The sequence below is a fragment of the Pinus tabuliformis genome, chromosome X (assembly GCF_031772625.1).
Source record: "Pinus tabuliformis cultivar Carrire ecotype Pingquan chromosome X, CPIR1, whole genome shotgun sequence".
Taxonomy (NCBI): Eukaryota; Viridiplantae; Streptophyta; class Pinopsida; order Pinales; family Pinaceae; genus Pinus; species Pinus tabuliformis.
Window position 1 is genome coordinate 55,364,460 of NC_142308.1, and position 21,206 is coordinate 55,385,665.

The window sequence follows — 21,206 nt, forward strand, 5'->3', positions numbered from 1 at the left end:
AGAATTATCAATCGACCAACCCTTAAAACAGTGCAGAGGGTGGTATGTATAGGGAAAACTCTTCAAAATTGCTTATTTACAGTTTGACCTAAATAGGTCTGGAGGAAAGATGATTACTTTAACCTAATCCCATCCAAGAATAAATGCATAAAATATCTTGAGCTGCGCTGAGGGCTGACGTATGGGGACTGAGTGAATGTGTTGTCCTCGATGGCTTGGTACAGTTGTCTCTGTAATAACTGTGCATGGGTCTCTGCTCCATTGTAGTTCGGTGTCCTTAAATGCTTCAACTGTGATTTGAGAGGAGGGATGGGATTTCACCACCTGATTTGACTTTGTTGGCGGCCATTAAATTTTAACCTGCTTTGGGAACTGAAGGTTTCTTTTAAACAATTTAACTGGTACACTTTGCTGCTTCTCTTTCCTCTGATACTCTCTGACAAATGAATTGGGTCGCTTCTCCCCTTTGCTGTCGGTCTAATCAAAAATTAATGGCCACTATTTGGCCTCTGTTTCCTCTAAAAATGTCTTCTGCTCCTTTCTACATGCTTCGCGAAGAAAAACGGGTCATTCGGCGCCTTTCGGGCTTGCTGGGGGCTGCGTGATGAAAAGATTCCCCATTTAGGCCTATTTTATCCAGCGATGTGCGATTTGCGCTAGGCGCAAATCGCGCATCAAAAACTGCCTCAGCTAGCGCAAATCGCGCATCAAAAACTGCCTCAGAAACTGATTTCGGGGCTCCAGAGTGCGATTTTCGCCCTTCGCGCTAAAATTGCTGATGACGTCAGCATGACGAGACTTTGTATGGCGGATGACGTCAGCGGGATGACGTCATCACGTACGGAGGTGATGTGGCAGTACGACAGGGGACACGGTGGCAGGACACGTCGCAGGGTGACTCTATGGTACAGTGGCAGGAGGCCACGCAGGCGGATGATGTGTCATGGTGACTAGGCAGATGGGGTGACGCAAGTGGGTGACATCACTGGGCAGGAGGCAGTTTCTAGTTTTGGGGCGCATCGCCTTTGGACAGAGGTGGTTTTGGGGGAGGGGGCTCCGCCACGCCCGGGAAGGTGATGCGTGGCGGGAGTACGGCGGCAATACCTCCCATCTCTCGGACACTAACCTTCGGGCGGGTTGGGGGACGGGAAGACCCGCCCACCGTAGATCTGTGGGGCGGGCGATCTAATGGTTGGCGGCGAATGTGAAACGGCGGAGGTATAAGGGCGGGGATCCGGGGAATATTCCCATTTAAATAAAGCGCGGCGGGGTTTAAACTTAGGTTTTGTGGGTTTGGGGGGTTAATAAGCGGGCGGGATATGTTTTTGTGAATGAAACTTTGGTATAAGGGCGCCAAAGCGGGTTTTTAGAGGGTTTTAGGGCTAGGGGAGAGGTTGTTAGCATGACCAGGTGTCATCTAACTCCTGCTGTGACTCGGATGGGCTAAAAATAGCCCCAAATAGACTTCTTTTTCCCTGACTAAGAAGAAATATGGCTATATTGCCAGGGAGGGGATATTTATATAAGGGAGTATTATATACATAGTTTTAGTAGGGCAAAGGGGAAAACTGATAGGGAGTTATATACTAGAGTTAGTAGTTAATATGGAGATGATAAGCAGGCACCAAGGTAGGGGACCTTAGGCTAATTTTTGGGGAAAAGAACTTGTAAATGAGAAATAAAGGATCCTTGAGTGAAGGAAATCTTCACCAAGGCAAATGACATGGAGAATGATGAAACTAAGAGGAATCAAGCAGATCTTGACCTCTTTGGGGAAATTAGTAAGTGACTTGGGGAATTAGAAGAAGGGGCAGTTAGTGATGTCCAGCTTGAGCTTCTCCAGATGAAAATTGCCTGATAACTGTGATCTGGAAAAATATACACTTAGAAACACAAAGTTTGATCATGAATCATTCTGCAACCACACAGCTACTTACCCAGCCTACTCACCTAACATTTTTTCTTCTTTTTGGTTTGGGTGCACTTAGACTTGCAGACCCAGCTTTACAATTTTTCTTTTGAATGTTTGCTATCTAAATCTACACTTATTTCTGCCAGGGCCCAGATTAAGCAGTTGGGTCCCTTTGATTCTCTACCTATCTACAAATCTGCCAAGATTAAACTGTTTGGACAGATACATTCTCTATATTCTAAAACAGGAAATTGAAACCTAGGGAGACCAAGATTAGACTGTTTGGACCTCCCTTTTAAAAACTCTTTAAAACTGGAACAACTCATCAAAATTAGAATGCAGCAATGGCATTTGGACTGGCACCCTTCATGGCTTTCTTCTTTGGTCTCTTCTGGAAATATGGAACACTGCAGCTTGCAAAGTATGACATATTTGGTCTGTAAAAATGTCAATCATGAAAAATGAACACCTGTTGCAACAGGAGGCTAACACTACACATGTTAGTAAACCAGAATTTGTGCCTTTTGTCGAGTTTGGACAAACAATATAGCCCTGTGGCAAGGTTCAAGGCATGTTTTCATAAATTATACATACAAGTGCGCAGAGACACGAAGAATAAATGGCATGCACTTCAATATATGGTCAAAGAGGATCTGGTATAATTAGTACGGACATGGCCCACAGAATGGATGACTCCACTGGAGGAAGCAGGATACAACACGATAGAAGAAGAAGAGATGGACACTTTGCAGCATGGCGAAGCCAATGGAAAAGATAAGGAGCAGGAATCAGAGGAAGAGGAAGAGGAAGAAAGAAACCACAAAGAATAACACCATGACAAAGAACACCATGAGGAGGACTCTCAAGGAGGTAAGGATATGACTAACGATATAGAAAAGGCATAAACAAAGAAAACTGCCACGAAGAAAAGAAAGATCCTATGCGAAGCTACCATTAAGAGAAGAAAGAAGCATAAGGCATATAAAACAAAATAAATCACACCAATTGTCCTCTCTGAGGGTGACGTGGATCAAATCAGAGATAAGGTTCAGGAGATAACATTAGAATCCTAGAATAGAGTGGAAGCTCGCTATGGCGAGCTTATCACAGGTATCTAGGGGAGGATTACAGAGTTAAATATTTTGGCATTATCAGTTAGAAAACCTGCACAAATAGAGGAAATGGTTACAGAAGAAAGGCTAATAGAGCCTACCCTTGTAGCGAGGCTGACACAGATACTTGCAAGGGCTCTATAATTTGAATCAGTATAAATCCAGTTGCAGACCAAGGAGCAGATGCATATCAACATGAACATCGTAGCAGTGTCACTACCAAGACTACACAAGTTGCACGATGATATTATAGAAGAACTAAAGCTAAGGGAATAAAAAATGTGACATCTTAATATATAGGTGGAAAAGGAATGGGTTGTGTTGTGGTAGAAGCTTGAGCAAACAACAAAAGAAAAAGAGTATCAGAAGCTCAAGGATTCAATGGAAACAATATGTAAGGGAATTCTGGACCTTGATGTCTGTGAAGAAGAGCCAACAGGAGACAAGGTTGTGAAGCTCTGCCTTGCAGTCAAGGAGCAGAGGGATAAAATTTCGGTAATGAAATTAAAGTATGAGATGTAGATCAGTGAGCTGCAAATGAAGTTGCAGCCAACTACATTGTAGGAGGTAAGAGACTAGAGGGAGATTGACTTAAAGACTGAGATGGACAGCATCTCCGCAACATTGGCAGATTGTGGAAAATTTCTAGATGAGAGCATGCAAATTTGGACTTCACTACAGGAAGATCCAAATGTTTAGAAACTATAGGAGGAAATGCAGCAAAAGTAGCATCAATTGGAGGAGAGTCAGATAGTTGTGAAGATTTTTCTAATCTCACAAAGGCTCACAAAAATTAATGAGTAAAAGGAGCTACAAAATAAAATCGAAGAGATGAAGAAGGAGGAGAAAATTTTGATAGAAAGGACTCAGCCTTGGAAGGATGAGGCCCTCCAGCTATCATAGGAAGTGGATGAGAAGCTTCAGCAACTTTGACAAAGGGAGACGAAATTGGCAAAGAAGGCTACAAAACATGTCACGGAAACATTATCAGAAGAAGTGTGCAATGAGAAAAACTAGATGGTAGAGATTCTACAACAATTCAACAAGATATACAAAAAAATTGTAGATAATATCAGAGGCAAAGTAGCATAGTGAATCGAGACAAGTCACATGTCAGTGTTGGGGGCCTGTTGGGAGTCTGTTGGGCGCAATCCAACTAGGACAGATTTTGGGAAAGGAATTTGAATTTATTGGGTAGAGCACATAGTAGAAAGGGTGTCATGGAGTGCAAAGAGGACCACGTAGTAGAGCAACAGAGCACAATGAGGACCACACAACAAACTCACTACACAATATAGGGGCTTTATGGTGAAGCCCCTCCCTTTTTGTAAAAGCATATAATATTGTAAAAGTTGAATGGTTTTGGACCATAGTCCCTTGTATTTTGGAAACCATGGTATTAGGTCCATGGTAATGTAGCGATGTAATCCCTCAATGTAATAGTATATATAAGGATGAATAATAAATAAGGAAGGCATAAATTGGATCTAGATCTATGTTTATGGTTGTATTTTTGTGATCTATACTTTGGAGAAAGGGGCAAGGCTCCGCAGCTGAGTGCACGGAGGCGTGGGTCTACAACTTAGTGCGCAGAAAACCTATAGTTGTGTGCATAGGTGAATAAATGTTTGTTGTGAAAAATTCTCTATTATAAGAAACATTTCTTATGGACATAGTCCCCCATTTGGATGAACCACAGTTAAATATGTGTCTTCATGTGTTGATTTTCTTATTATCTACACTTTATTTCAGTACTATGAAGTTTATGATTGTTTATGATATGTTTAAGTGATGAAGGTAATTATGTGAAGTAATATATAAGTGCGAAGTAGTTCATGAAGTAGTTTATAAGTGTTAAATCATAAGAAAATACCACAATGCAGTATCCCTCAAGGCTACTGAAACCTCATTCTGTAACCTCACATAATCACTTTGGGTAAGACTGTGATCTTCTTGCAAGCCATTGCCGAAAGGGCCAGTGATTGAGGGTTTTTTTGGTGCACAATAAAATCCAAACCTAGGTCAACCCAACCTAAACCAATAGTGCGATATTGATATTCTATTTTAGTGTATCAAAGGCTTTCTCTTGCTTTCCTCTCCACTAAAAGGTTTTCTTCACACTTGTCAATGCATACAAGGGAGATGCAATGAGGAAGAATTTGGAAATAAACCTTCTCCAGTATTGTACTGCACCCAAAAAGCTTTGAACCTCTGTAACATTAGTGGGTTTAGGCCACTTCACAATCACATCAACTTTAGAAGGATCTATTTTTAACTATTCGCCTCCAACAATGTGACCCAAGTAAACCAAAGAGATATTACCAAATTCACACTTATAAGTTTTGACATACAATTTTTCATTTTACAAAACATCAAGAACCTTTTTAACATGACTCACATGATCTTCCCACGTTCTACTGAAAACAAGAATGTCATCAAGATACACAAGTACAAAATCATCAAGAAAAGTCTTGAAAATATCATTCATCACCCTCATGAATGGGGCCAGAGCATTGCATAGTCTGAATGGCATCACAAGCCATTCAAACAACCCTTATTTTGTCTTGAATGAAGACTTCCATACATCCTGTTTTGCGATCCTAACCTGATGACAGCCACTGCGCAAGTCCAGTTTTGTGAAATAGACAACATTTTTCAATTGATCTAATAAATCATCAATGCAAGGGAGAGGGTATTGATTCTTCACCGTTATTTTTTGAGTGCCCTATAATCCACACACATCCTCATTGCGACATCCTTCTTTGGTACCAACACAATAGGTGAACCACATGGATAAGAAATTGGCCCTATGCCCTCTTGGTTCAACAATTCTTGCACCTTCTTCTTTATCTACTCCATCTCAATGGCTGACAACATGTACATACCAATATTGGCTAAAGGAGCATCTTGCTGCAAGTGAATTTCATGTTGGATCTCATGCTTTGGAGGCAACCCACTTGGTTCCTGAAAAAAGCCCATTATAGTTAGAAACAATTTCATACAATTATTTTTTTATGAGTGGGATCACAACCTTGGAAAGCTTTAGATGTCTCCACATATTTTTCTCTCACAACTATGTCAAGCATGCACCCTTTGCTGGAATTCATCAATCTCTTCATCTGACCTGCACTTACAAGACTGGCACTGATATTGGCACGATGAGCTCTAACAATGTATTCCACCCCATCTTTCATGATATGATACTTGTTTTCATGGCGAAAGAAAACTACTTTCTTGTCATATAAATATGGACTCCCCAATATAATGTCGCAGATATCCAAAAGTACAACCTCAAGGTCAATCTCTTCTACTAGTTTAGATGCAATCACAAATCTAGCTCTACATCACTTGGTTACATGTAATTTCGCTTTATTACGCACCCAACCAAGAGGGTAAGGTTTTTATGAGGTCTCTATTCCTAATTTCTTAACCAAGGATTCTGAAATCATATTTTCTTGTGAGCTCGGATCAAACAAGGTTTCCACTTCAGTATGTTTCATCACAACTATAATATGGAACAATTCAATTCTATTTTGTTCATTAACAAGAGACTAATTGGAAGAACTTGTACTTGCATGCAATTCATAATTTTCATTAGCATAAAGAGAAAGGGTACCTTGTATGCCCAGTATTGTGTTCTGTGTCTCGTCACGGGAGTCAGATTCAAGATCCTATTGTACAGTTGCCACCATCTTTTTCTTTCTATTCCCACCAAATCTCTTTGGCTTCAACTCTGGATGTAACTTCCAACAGTGTTCATCATCATGGCCTTCCTTATTAAAATGTGTGCAAGATGGATTTTCTCCTTCTTCCTTCTTGGTTGTAGCTACCTTCTTGTCCTTTCCCTTGCCTTTTCCCTTGAGATTGGCATTATGAGGTTTTAAAGATGATTTCTTGGGTTGATCTTCTTTGTCATTCCTACCATTTATTTCAAGGTGAATGGCCTTCATAATGGCCACATCAATAGTTGTAGGCTCAAATAACAACAAAGAATGTTTGATGTAACTATGTAAAGCACCAATATACTTTCTTATAGTTTCTGTTAAATCAAGTGAAATGCCCAAATTTAAAGCTTGTTTTCTAAACTCTTTTGTGAAGCTTTGGACATTTTGACCATTTCCTTGCCTCAAATATTGCCATTCCATTAAATCCTTTTTTTGATAACCCAAAGGATAAAACTGATCTCTTAATTTAGAAACAAGATTGGACCAAGAAGAAAGGAGATTATCCAAGTTTTTGTTGCCTTTTTGCAGCTTGTTCTCCCACCAGACGAGAGCAGTGTCACTCAACCAAAGATATGTTAATTGGATCTTGGACTCATCTTCCTCGATCTGTTGAATCCAAAAATAAACCTCAATCTTTCTAATCCAATTGTTTAATTTCTCTACATTACAGTCTCCATTATATGTGCACAAATAAAACTTTACATCTAGCTTACAAAATGGCTTCTTAGATGCATTCTGATGATGCCTGTTAAAATGATGAGAAGAGGAAGAAGAAGAACTATCACTAGTGGATGGAGAGGGAGGGGATATTCACCTCCATGGTTTACCAAGGCATGATCATATGGGTCTTTATTCTCAGGCTTATTTGTCTTCTCATATTCTACAAACAAGTTGTAAAATTTCTCTGGCATGGTGAAGAAGATCTTGCGATAATTTCACTCTTCCTCCAATCGAGTTTCCTCATCTACCATGTTTCGTCATAGTGCTTCATGCCCCGCTTCGGGATCAAAGGATTTGACTTTTCCTTCTCCTCTTTGAAGCTTTTTCCTAGTTAGCACTCACTCATGAAACTCGCATCAAGAAGACCCGCTTTGATACCAAACTTGATCCAGATATTTTACTTCAAAGATGCATTTAAAAGAGCATGTAACGAAGTGACATAAGAACATAAAAGAAGCAGAAATAAAATGCAACCATGAGATCAAAGGCACAAAAACACTTAATAACAGAGTTCACCCAGTGTGGATTACGTCATTGGGCCCTGCTCAATGTGGGGAGGTATCTCTCATTAATTGGTAGCGAAATCAAATTACAACCAATTACAGAATGACACCTTATACCTCCAATTATGGGGATGACCTGAAATTGTAGATCTCTGCTGAAGAAACTGACTGCACGGCTAGAATCCTAGTGAAAATCGAGAAAAATGGCTATAAAGTCAACCCTGTTCTAGTTCGGTCAAAATATGGACCCCTGGGAATCTCAAAGTTTCCCCCAAGGTCCCTTTCTATGAGTTTACTGGAGTTCGGCTACCCATATGAAGAAATGGACTTCATCACTGCATTCCTTGTGAAAAACCGAGTAAAATGAGTATAAAATCACCCTACTTCTAGACTGGTGAATTTTGAGGCTCTAGGGAATCTAACAATTCCCTGCAAAGATTCCTTGAAATATTCCTAGGGAATATTCCTCAAAATATTCCCTCTTGAATTCCATTCCCAAGGGCACACGGTTTCGGTGGTGGTCAGGGTTCTGATTCCTTCCTCTACTCAGCAGCTCGCTACCCCTTCTCGTGGCTCAACGGTTTGTTGGGTTTAAATATCATGGTGGTCAGCTTTGGTTATACCAACCACTTGTGGTCCAGTTGGCGACATGTGTAAAATGGGGGTTGGAGGCCGTGGGTTCAAACCCTAGAGCAACCATTATATATATATATATATCTATATATATATATATATATATATATATATCTATATCTATATATATATATATATATATATATATATATATATATATATATATATATATATATATATATATATATATATATATATATATATATATATAACAATGTTGTAAGTTGGTGGTTCATCGTTTTTTGTTGGCGCGTATTATCCGTTGTCGGCGCCAATGGACTGGTCAGCAGACCCGCTAAGTGGGTTCGATTCTTGTCGTTGGCCCATTTGTAATATTATATAATATAGAAATTGGCTAGCGGGTCAACCAGTCGGCGAGATTGACTGCCCATTGGCCAATCGCTAATTGTTTTTAAAAATATTATTATTGTATATAACAACCATATTTTCCCGCCAGATTTGTGGGGTACATTAGAAATTTTAAGTAGGTGGAAAATTTGCCTCTGCCAGCCGCCGGAACGATCCAATTCATCGCTTCATCGAAAATCTAGCATGCTAATTGGGCTGCCATGTGGCGCTTGTTGATTGGTCCATTCGGCTAACTAGCTTGCTAATGTAAGCTGATATGTGGCACCCTGTGATTGGTTTTCCTCTAACCGTACAACCACATCACCCTGCTGACATCAATAGCCATACAGATGACATCAGCATGCCACGTGGCACTGTGGGTCCTCCCTGCAAAAATTTGTGTTGTTTTGGAAAGACTTCAGTGGGCCATAACTTCTTCATACGGTGTCGGTTTGAGGTGTCATTCACGTCGTTAGATTCAGAACGACAAGCTCTTCAATTTGAGACTAGTTTCACTACATTTTAAGGATTTTGAAAATTTTTCCTTTTAGGATCCTCCTAGATCAAAAGGCCATCAATGAAAAGCTCCCAATTCAAATAATGTTTCCAGAACTTGACGAATAAGGAAATATCATATTTGAGGTTGAAGCAGTCACGGAAATGAGAACTCAACATCTATGGAATCAATTTATTTCATAATATCTCATTAAGTGGAATAACTTACCCATTAAAAATTCCACAAGGGAGGATGACAATTTTATACAAAAACATGCAGAACTACTCAAGCGTTGAGGACAACACTTTTTTGAAAGAGGGGCATTTTAGATCCCTATAATACTAGTGTATCCCCCTTATTGTTATTGTTAGTGTAGAACCCTATTGTTATTGTTGTGCCCATGTATCCCCCATATTATTATTGTTGTGCCCCATAAAAGCCCACTATTGTTATGGTTGTGATCTTACATTATTATTTTTATGTAGGCTCAGATTATATTGTGACCTCTTAGACTTCTATATATACCAAGGAGGCCTTATCATTTGTATCATCCAAAAATTGTTCATTTATGTAATGTAAAGGAAGTTTCCCCCTTCAAGAGGATATTTTAAGTCATTGATCTATCTTTTCTTAAGTTTTGTGAGTTGGTTGCATAACAATTCCACTCTCAAACAAAAAATAGAAAATTCTACTCTCACCAACATATCACTTCCTACATTAAGCTAATTTTATGTATGTAAAAATGATCGATTTTCAAGGTTCACTCATGTTCTTGGGCCCTCTTCTGAGAGAGACAAGCCTAGTCCATGTCTGACAACATGATAAAAAATGGGTGAGTAGCCATTTTCTATCACACACAAAATTGAACTGAGTATATTTTATTCAATTAAAAATGTTACATATAAATGCATCATATTTTGCCTTAAGATAGACAAACTATCTCAATCACACTAAAACCTATTGAAAGAATATATCAACCACACATCAAGAACTAACTAATTGGAAAAAATTTCTCCCATCTAACTAGATCGAACAACTTCCTAAGTAATAAAACTTAAAAATTATCTCTACCTCACAATAACCAATACATTAACAAATGATAATCTTATCGTATGATGAGAAATTACGCATCCATATATGAGACTAATAAGAGTTAACAATCCCAACACTAAAAGCATCCACTAAAACAAATAAGAGAAATTCAAAAGCCTACTAAACAATATTTTTTTGTGGGTAATGATTATTCATATTAATAAAATACTTTTTCATAAATACATCAAAATAAAATAAAAAACATAAGTTGAATATCCCCGTCTATCACCAACAGTCTCTATGATATTAATATCATGTTTTGTGATCTCCAATTTAGAATTATTACTCAAAGTACTTTTATTTTATGGTGAAAATACGTTTCAAGACAATTACAAACCTATTGACTAGATTTTTTTTTTTTATTGTAAAGTTGATGAGATAAGGAATTTTGTACCTTATCTGGTACAAAAGGGGTTTAATGATGCACCCGCAAAAATCTCATCTAGATAATGGTGGACCACGACCTCTTCTTGGGGCTCTGCAGTTTTTCACATGCTAACAAAGAAATCATGTAGCATGGAGCTCATCATCTTAAGCTCCATTTGCTCAATGTCACCTAAGCTATCACATCGTTTATATTCCAAGAGAGGTTTTTCTATGACAAAAAAACCCATGGTAATGACTTATTAAAACAAAGGGTATCGCATTACTAAAATTAAAATTACATTTATTAGAAATAAATTTGATGTTGTCCATCATTCTCATCCTATAAAAATAATGTAAAAAGTACAGATTGAAACCTTTGAAATCATTTGAGAATTAATATAGTCCATTGTTCACATAGATGAGATGCTCATTAAAAGAACGGTCAATGTCTTCATTTCTTTGGAGTTATATACATATCTAGAATACCCATAGATATAAAGGGCCTCAAGTTGATATGATTGAAAACTATACATCTTTCATTGTACACAAAGAATCCAATGACAACTATAATCATCTTTGTAGATACAAAGAACTTAATGACAACTCTACTCACCACTCCAGTTTTCCTTGTACATTTTTTCTTTTCTTAATGTGAACAAAATTAGAATTGGAATATTAAAACTTCTTGGAATAAGGATAAGGATTTTTTTACCAAAACTGAGGCCGCATTTTTATTATTTTAATAATTAAATTTGAATGGATATTTGGCACATGGCTTTAAATGTGTTTAAGCTACCCATAATTCTCAAATGAACTTTTTCTAACCAAATTACATTTAGTCTTTGGTTGTACTTTCTCACACATAATTAAGAAGCCATGTAGCTAAAAGGTTTAAAGGGAGGCATTTCTTACCTAGAACATTAAGCATGTTAAGTTCCAAAACTTATATGTAACCCTTATTATTTTCCCATGAAAAACTAAGGCACTCTTCTCTTTCTGATCTTAAAGATGATGGAAACACTCTTCTCTTTTTGAACTTAAAGATGATGGAAAATTGGGATAAGTCTTTTGTAACTTGGGTACTTGACATTCTTAGATAACACAAAAAGATGAGCCATGTTGCATGGTTTTGGTTCTTACTAGAGTAGATTGAGACATGCTAAGGAGTGATCATTATACTGCACAATGACCTGTTACAGTTGCAATGATAGAAGTGTGGAGACCTTGGTGGAGATAAGGCATATTAAAGTTTAATGGAAAGCCTATCTGCACACAAGGAGTGTGAAGCTAAAGTTGAGTGGGTTTGTGACCTTGCATGTAGAAATCTAGTCACTTGGTGAAATACAACAACAAGGAAGACCACAAAGGAAGCATTATGGGTTGTACCCTTGGGACCCATAGCTCATGGTTGAAGGAAACAAGTATGGAAGTGTTACTTGTCAACATGTGGTTTGGTTCCTTCGTTGAGCAACTAATATTGTGCTATAATGTTCTATGGATGCATACAAGGTGCAACAAAGTTGGTTATAACAATACTTTCAAGTCCATGATGGGATTGGACACGAGTTGTACTTGATCTAACAATTAGTATATTATGAAAAAATAAGAAAATTAATAGATAATTTATAACTTGGTCAAGACAATATTTTTTTTTTTTATGCTTGGTTGTGATAGTACATTCTAAGGAAAAGTGATCACAACCATTGATATGGATGACATTTTAAGGTTTCCTTGGAATTTCCTGGGTGAATTAGTGATCTTAGCATATTGTAATAGTAACATATTTCTTTTGTAGAATTCCATAAGGGAATACAACATCATAAGATGGATTCACAAAGTCAACCATTGGGTGTAGTGCCACGCCAATTTTAAGGAATAAAATATCAGCCATGTGGTCAATATGGGAATTTGAAAGTCCACAGGTCCACTTGGAAGGTCAAAAGTGGAGTGACATCCCTTCTAGGAAATGGTTGAGCTCCTTTCCACATATAAATAGTGGAGGTTATGGGTTATAAAGACATTCAGGCTTGGTGGAGTATGAGCGTTCAAGTTGAAGCAAGAAGACTTCAGTGGAGTTGGACAATTGTTCAATCATTCAAGTTAAGGCATACAAAGGTATATCTAAAGAAGGATGTGAAGTGTGATTCTTGGTCCTATAAAAATGGAGATTTAAGTTTCTAGAATTCTATGAAGAATGGAAAAGTACTTTTACTAATCTTCATCCCTTTAGAGAAGGAGGAAGTTGCAGATGGAAGAAAATGAGTGACTTGGAGGACCAAGGTTGAGACTTGGTTTGTTCTAGGTAGAAGGTAGAATTTTCTAGCAAGTGCAGAAAGGTTACCTCAAGGTGGATAATAAGTCTATGACATAAGTGGCACATCCTCTTCAAGAAAAGGCAAAGACCATAGGTAACAAGCTCACAAGTCTTGCAAAGGAAATTTTGCAAGTACGGTGGTTACAAGTTGAAGTGTAACTTCTATTATTTTGTATGTATGTAGGGTTGTGGTAATTTTGCTAAACTCGTCTCTGTAAGAAATTGATTATATCATCTTCTAATATAGTTTTAGGTGCCTTGCTTGGGCATTATCGTGACTGTTGAAATGTTATAGTTACATTATTATTTAAATGGCTAAGTGTTGAGAATTGTTTGCTTGGGATGTTTTAGATGGAACAATTGGTCATGAACTTTGCATGTCTATTAGTTGGTTGTAGAGTTACTAACAAAACTTGGGAATGCTTGATTGGGTCTTGTGTATGGAGGTGTAGTTCAGTTGCACTCAACCTAGGGTTACCAAGTCACTAAGATTGAGGCAAGCTAATGCCACATCCTTTATTAGTGCCTTACTGGAAATTTTGAGCATGAAACCTAGTAGGTATATGACACTATAGGTGCAATTGGATTATTAATGATCTACTATAACATTCTACGTGTCATTTTCTAGAGCTTATGCACATTCATTGACATCCTATCTACCTACAATATCCTTGGTCAAAAGATGAATGATCACCCCATTAATAGTGAGAAAACCAAACTTCCTTCAACAATTAAACAAACACCATGTGGCTAAAATGTACTCCTATGCACATTATAGCATTGAAGGTTGGAAAAAATAGAAAATCGAATGAGGTAATTTTTTATTTTTGTAGATTTTTACTTGTAGATTCAAACTTCTTATGTAATATGATAAAATAAAAGACTTGAATCTACTCTACTCAATAGCGAAAACAAAAACTGATCGATGAAAACACTAAGTAGAAAAGGAAGAATTTCAATCGCACATAACACTATATTTTTTTGGGGAAAGAAACTACTCAAAATCTTGACTATCTATATTGCGTTAACCAAAAGATCTGAGAAGAAAATATAATACTTGTTCAACTCGAACAATTCTTGCACAAGTACAATCTATCTCTCTGTTTCACAAACCATCTCAAGCCAACACTTAGGCAATTTTGTTGTCTGTCAAGCCCCTACTTCCTTGCACAATTCCTGAGAGAATTAGCCCATATTTAATTGGGAAAATCCCTCACTGCGCAATCCATCATAGACCTTCTACTGATTGCATGCACCATCTGTACAACTCGGAAAATTATGCAACTGATAGTACAATGTCCCTGAACTCTAATCTCAACTAGGTCTTCCTCTGAACTGAAATGCATGAGTTATTTATGAGTGAATCTTCAGTTAATTGGTGGAGCAATGAAGCTACACTGAAGTTGTTACCCACTACTAGAGCTCCTACTAGTTCTTCAAAATGTTTGAACTAGTTTAACTGACTATAACTTAGTTAGACTAAGTCAATTAATTAGAACTCAAAAGAACTCAACATAGACCCCTAAAATTTAGGAATCTCTCTACATGACTCTAGATAGACTTCCAACTCGAATTTACTAAACCAACTAAGGAAAATTAATTTAGTTAACTATTACGAGTTGCTATGAGATTAGAATTTTGATTTAATTCCTAATTTAATTCAAGGACAAATTAAATTAAGATTTCTGATTGCTATTTTTAACGATTTTTACCCTAACTATAATATGCTTTTTAATTCATCCCACCATATCATATAGTACACTAATTATGACATATTAAAATACTTTTCCTTGAAAAATCTTCATCAATCTCATTTTTATATATATATATATAACGCCTTATTCTAATATTAACATTACCTATCATATTTTGAGCTCTCTCGTTGATAATAATTGTCCACATAGACTATTTTTTGAGAGTAGAAATACATTCAAAGTATAATTACAAACTTAACCACTAAAATCCTTTTTAAATAATAAAGTTGATCACGTAAAGAATTTTGTACTCCTTGTAGTACAAAAAGGGTTTTAATCTCATCTAGGCAATGATGGACCATAACCTCTTCCTTGGGCTTCTTTTTTTCACATGTTAACAAAGAAATCATGTTAAGAAAGAAATGATGTCCATTTTCTCAATGTCACGTAAGCGATCACATCGTTTATGATCCAAGCCACCCAACAAAAAAAAGATTTGGACCCCCACATTCTAAAGGTTAAAATTGAAATTACATTATTATTCGAAATTGATGGCTGTCCGTCATCCTTACAAATCCCCACATTCTAAAGGTTAAAATTGAAATTACATTATTATTCGAAATTGATGGCTGTCCGTCATCCTTATTTACTAAAATAATCTAAAAAGTACATTAGTTTAAGAAATTGTTCATCGGTGACCAGAACACAAGCGAAATGTCCTCATTTTATTCTTTGGAGATATATACATATCTAGAATTCCTTTAGATGACTCATCACTATAGTCTTCATTGCAAATATAAGGAATTCAATGACTCTAAATATAAGGAATTCCATTACAATTTCCATTAGTGTAGTTTTTTTTGGGATATTAGTCGTCTCAATGTGAGAAATAAAAAATAAAAATTTTAAAATAAAAATAAGGATTTGCAGTAGTCTATAACGCGACTTTTTGAAAGCTTTTCCAGCGGATTTTTCCGGTCGAAATCCAGCAGAAATTATTGGAATCGCAAGTTTGATAGCTATTTTTTGCACAATGAAAGCCTCCCAGGGGTTTTTCAGGGTGCTGAATCCAAATATGCAGTTAAAAAACCATTTTAACTGCAAGAAATCAAGATTTGACCTCAATTCTTCCGCCGGATTCCGTCACCGGAATCTTCAAAAAGTCGCATTATAGACAACTCCTAAGGATTTTACACCAAATTTACCCATTTATTATTATTGTCGTTAGTATAGACTTAAAAAAATACAATGACAGCTACATGTTCATGATTGTAGTATTTATTGTAAATATAAGAAACTCAATGACAATTTCATTAATGTAATATACAATGACAGCTACATGTTCATGATTGTAGTATTTATTGTAAATATAAGAAACTCAATGACAATTTCATTAATGTAAAAAAAATTTGAATTGTAAATTTAAAAGCTTTAAAATAAGTGTAAGGATTTAAAACCAAAATTAACATATTCATTATTGTTATTTTGAGTTGCTTTTAGTGTGATTTTTTGGAAGTTTTTATGGTGGGTTTTTCTGGTCTAATTTCTCTAAAATCCAACAAAAATTTATGAAATCACAAGCTTGATGAGCAATCCTGTGCAATCAAAGTGCCATATGGGTTTTCCACGGTGTTGAATCCATATATAGAGTAAAAAAACTAGGTTAAATAAAACAAATCAAAATTTCACCTCAAATTTTTTCACCAAATTTTGGCACCAAAAAGTCTAAAAAAATCACACTAAAAACAACTCATTATTTTAATAATTTAATTTAAATGTAATTATAAATATTTATTATATGGTTTATGTTTATGTTTTATACTAATAAAACTTAGGAATTATCGTGGGGAGGAATCTACGATGGTGAATTTCATTTTCAAACATTTTTGACCCAAAAAGCGAGTTCATCACGAGGAGAGGCTTCAGAAAGATTCATAGTTCTCTTTAATAAATGGAATTTAGTTATTAATATTATACATGTAATCTAATTATTTAAAGAAATAAATCAACCTATTAATTGAAGATAAATAGATAAACTTATTCTTTAAAAGAGGAGCCCATGTTTTTTTCAGAGAAAAAAGCATCATGTATTATATTGAGGAAATATAAAAACCCGCATAGGTTACAAAAAAGTGGCATGTGAGGCCACATTCCAAGTCATTTGAGAATCAGCAAAAAAACAGATGTCTGAGCAAGCCTCATATAGCAGGAAGGATGAAGCATATGCAGTCATATATACAGCATATTCAGGGGAGACATATGAATAGATGCACAAAAAGAAAGCCGGGGAACATATTCCAAGAACAATCTGGGTAACACATTGACCAATGATACCAAAAAGCAAAACCATATAAATGAGGCAATCCCGAGCTAATTAGCCAGCTGTATTGGAATTGAATCGAAAATAGCAGTGATGTGGTGAAGAATGGAATTGTAGGGATCTTTGGAATCTCGGAAGATTTTGTGATTCCGCCATTTCCATGCGCACCAAATCATGATAATGATGAGAAAACGCTTTGGCTCCCTTTGATTACAGCACCATTTGAAAGTTGCATGGACAGAAACAAAAGCAACATGAGGAAAACCAAAAATAATGGCCAGATCATACCAGATTTGTTGGGAGGATTTGCATTGGAAGAACATGTGGAGATTTGATTCTTCATCGGCTTCGCACATCGAACACCTGCTAGGACCATGCCAGTTCCTTTTCCTCAGGTTGTCCCATGTCAGGTTCTTGTTGTTAAACACCAGCCAAGCAAAAATTATCATCCTAGGGGGTCATTCCGATTTCCAGAGTGACATTGGAAATATAGAGCTATTATGCGAAGCCCTTGTTGAAATAAGGTCAAGATAAATGTCTTTAACCCTGGCTGAAATCTTTGCATTTGACATGAACTAGATTAGATGATCAGACGTGCCATGACATCGAACCCCGCTATCCTGTAGAGCAACTTTGACAGCATTCCATGTGGGGCTTAGTTCAACAGGAAGGCCAAGATCAGTGGCATCCTTCCAAATAGGATCAAGTCCACACCAATCAGAGATAAGTTTATTCCATGTAAAAATACCATTTCTATGGAGGGAAAATAAGAGAAATTCAGGAAAATAAATATTTCCGCGACTGCAGGTGATGGAGTCAAGGCCGATTAAGATGCTATTTCCAAAGTGGATCCGCCATCTTATATTTTTTAAAAAGAGTTCCCCAACCTTTCAGAGACTGAGCCAAATGGCCAATCCTTGTTTGGTGCCAATTGCTCCAGATCTGTACCAATATTCCAATTTTTTGCCTTTCATATATTTTAGATTAATAGTAGCACTCCATGGACCATCCCCAAATACCCCTCTCCAGAGCGTTTTACATAGAAGAACCTTACCAAAGGCCCTCAGGTCCATTAAGCCCCATCCTCCGTGGCATTTAGGCAATGAAATTTTGTCCATTTTGGAAAGATGGAATTTAGACTATTCAGATTTTCCGCCCCAAATAAAATTTGCCGTGACCCTATTCAACATGTGAATAATATTAGCCGGGAGGAAGAATAAGTGAGCCCAATAAATAGCCATCTGCATTAAAACTGATTGAGAGAGAGTGACTCTGCCTGCCAAGGATAAACTCCGTTGTTCCCATGCGGATATCTTTTTATAATATCTTTCTGTCAGCCATTTCCAATCAAATTTGGAGTAGCCCTTAGCTTTGAGATGAAAACCTAAATATTTGAGGCCCTCATTGAGCAGTCTTGACTCAATGCCAAATAATTCAGATATCCAGTCAATCATCTCCATATTGGTTCTGTTGTGATATAGAGAGGATTTTCCTTTGTTGATAAAGAGTCCAGTGGCTCTTTGAAATTTTTCAAGAATGTCTTTTAGACAAGTCCACGTTGTTCTACATAGCATTGCAAATAAAAGCACATCATCAACAAAAAGGTTGTGTGAGATGGAGATTTGCCTACAGATCTTTATAGGCTTGCATCGATTTTCAGCAACCGCTTTGTTGATGTGGATACTAAGAGAGTTCATGGCTAGAATGAATAAAAGAGGCGAGAGGGGACATCCCTGACGCAACCCTCTCTCAGCCTGAAAATAATGAGAGGGAATGCCATTTATAATGACTGCGTAATTCACGTTCTCTATGCAAGCCATGATCCATCGAATGGCATTGGATCTCAGGCTGATGTTTTCCAGAAGGCATTGAATATATCCCCAATCTAAGCAGTCGAAGGCTTTTTGCAGGTCTATTTTCATGATGGCCGTCTCTGAGTTTTGTGAAGACATAGTGAAAAGGCACTCCTGAGCGTTAGCTACTGCATCCAAAATATTGTGGCCCTTCATAAATGCATGTTGATCCTTTGTTAAAAAGGAGGCTAGGGTACCTTTTATTCTTTCAGCAATAATTTTAGTGATGATTTTGAAAGAGATGTCGCATAAAGATATCGGCCTAAAGTCATGAAAAGATTCTGCCTGCCCCTTTTTCGGAATTAAAGCAATCAATGTGGAAGAGGTGATATGGTGAATGCTGCCAGACATCCTAGATGCCTCTACCATCCTCAGCAAATCATGCTTAATGAGATCGAAGAAGTGGATGAAAAATTCAATTGTCCAGCCATCGGGGCTTGGACACTTATCTGTCTTGAAAGACTTCAAAATTCAAAGAAGCTTGTTCTCTGAGACAGGCCGAAACAGAACCTCATTCTTTTCATCGTCAAACATCTGCGGGAATACTTCAATGCCCCATAGGATATCCTGAAAGACAACATCGTTCCTTCTGCTATATTGTTTTTTAAAGTGTCTTACAGCTTCATTTGTGATGTCATGTTGGGAAACAAGAGAAGCTCCATTCCCAACCATTATCTTCTAGATGGCATTTTTCTCACGTCTGGCATTAGCATAATTATGAAAAAACTTCGTGTTCTTATCGCCTTCTTTGAGCCATAATGCCCTGCTTTTGAGCCTCCAAAAAGATTCCTCCTGCTTCAACAAATTATATTTTTTCCTTTCAAGCTCCCTTATGGTACATTTCATGCTGAAAGAGCATGTGCTAGCATCAGACAATTTTAAGATGTTGTCCAGCTCCTGTTGCACAGACAGAAGTTCCTGCCTATCTGTTTTCCTTTTTTCAATCTGCCATTTCTTAACCAGTTTCCTCATGGCGGCCATCTTTTCTCTAAATGTTAAAAAAGAGGGAGACATGTCTTTTGTTGTTAGCTCTTTCCATGCCTTGGAGATGTGTTCGTTAAAGGTCGGATCCTGTAATAGAGTTCTATTGAACTTGAATGGATACCCCATTCTGAAACCTTTTTCCCGCCAGGATAGTAGAATAGGCCTGTGATCCAAAACAAGTGTATTCCCCACTGTTGAATAAGGCATGCCCATATAGTCTATAATGTTGATGTGCATTAAAAACCGGTCAATTATTTTTGCGATATAGGCGCTATCAGTTCGGCCATTTGCCCAAGTAGGCTTCATTTCCAGAGGGGCAATATCCACCAAATTTTTATTTAGAATCTCGAGTTTTATGCTATCTGCAAGCGAGTCTTTTTTCTTGCAGCTACCCCAACATTCCTCCGGGCTCAATGTTATATTCAAGTCACCTGCAACAATCAGATGTTCAATATCAAATATATCTGAGGCGAAGAATCTTTCCCAAAAAGGAGCTCTATTCCTATAGGGCGCATAAATGTTTAAGATGTTGATAGGGAAATTTTTTCCCCTAATGGAGGCCGAAATAATGATTCCTGCAAAACACCTGTAAGCTTTCGCTCTGATTCGACGAGGATCCCATAGAGTTGCTAAGCCCCCAGACAAACCTCTTGCCTCGGTGGCCACCATATACCATGATGGAAACATTTTTCTAAAGTAGGAAATAGAAGCCTCACAACTGTGCATGGTTTCTTGGATAAGAATAATTCCCGGCCTAGAGGAGTAGAAAAAATTCTTCAGCGTTAGGAATTTAGGGTCAACGCTGAGACCCCTGATATTCATGGAGATTATGGTAGTCATTTGGAGGATTGACCAGCCATACTTGCTCTAAGAGGCTGTGAGTCCGGCATACCATGAATAGGAACATCAACCAGTGAAAGGTTCCTGATCCCTCTATCTGTAACTGTAGTCCTTCCTCTAAAATGTCTGCTGCCACCTTTACTCTTTTTTCGGACAGTTATATTCTTAGCAGAGTCTGGGCTTATGAAGGGGGAGGCCTGGTTCCTAGGTTTGTGAATAGTTAAAGGCTCCAGCTCTAGGGATTTTCTGCTGAGGAGGAAGTCCAAATCACTGTCATATGGGTTGATTGGAGAT

At 37.4% G+C, this 21,206-nt stretch overlaps 1 protein-coding gene across 1 annotated transcript; it reads right to left on the bottom strand.

The window, feature by feature from the left end:
- Positions 1-19,766: 19,766 nt before the first annotated feature.
- Positions 19,767-20,759, bottom strand: LOC149138310 (uncharacterized). Its single transcript, XM_089450332.1, has one exon. It carries the CDS (start codon positions 20,757-20,759, stop codon positions 19,767-19,769), a length of 993 nt encoding a protein of 330 aa, XP_089306458.1.
- Between the last annotated feature and the right edge of the window lie 447 nt (positions 20,760-21,206).

What these genes read in the sequence shown, in the direction of transcription:
- LOC149138310 (XM_089450332.1), bottom strand. Translation starts at nt 20,759, where the DNA reads ATGTTTCCATCATGGTATATGGTGGCCACCGAGGCAAGAGGTTTGTCT.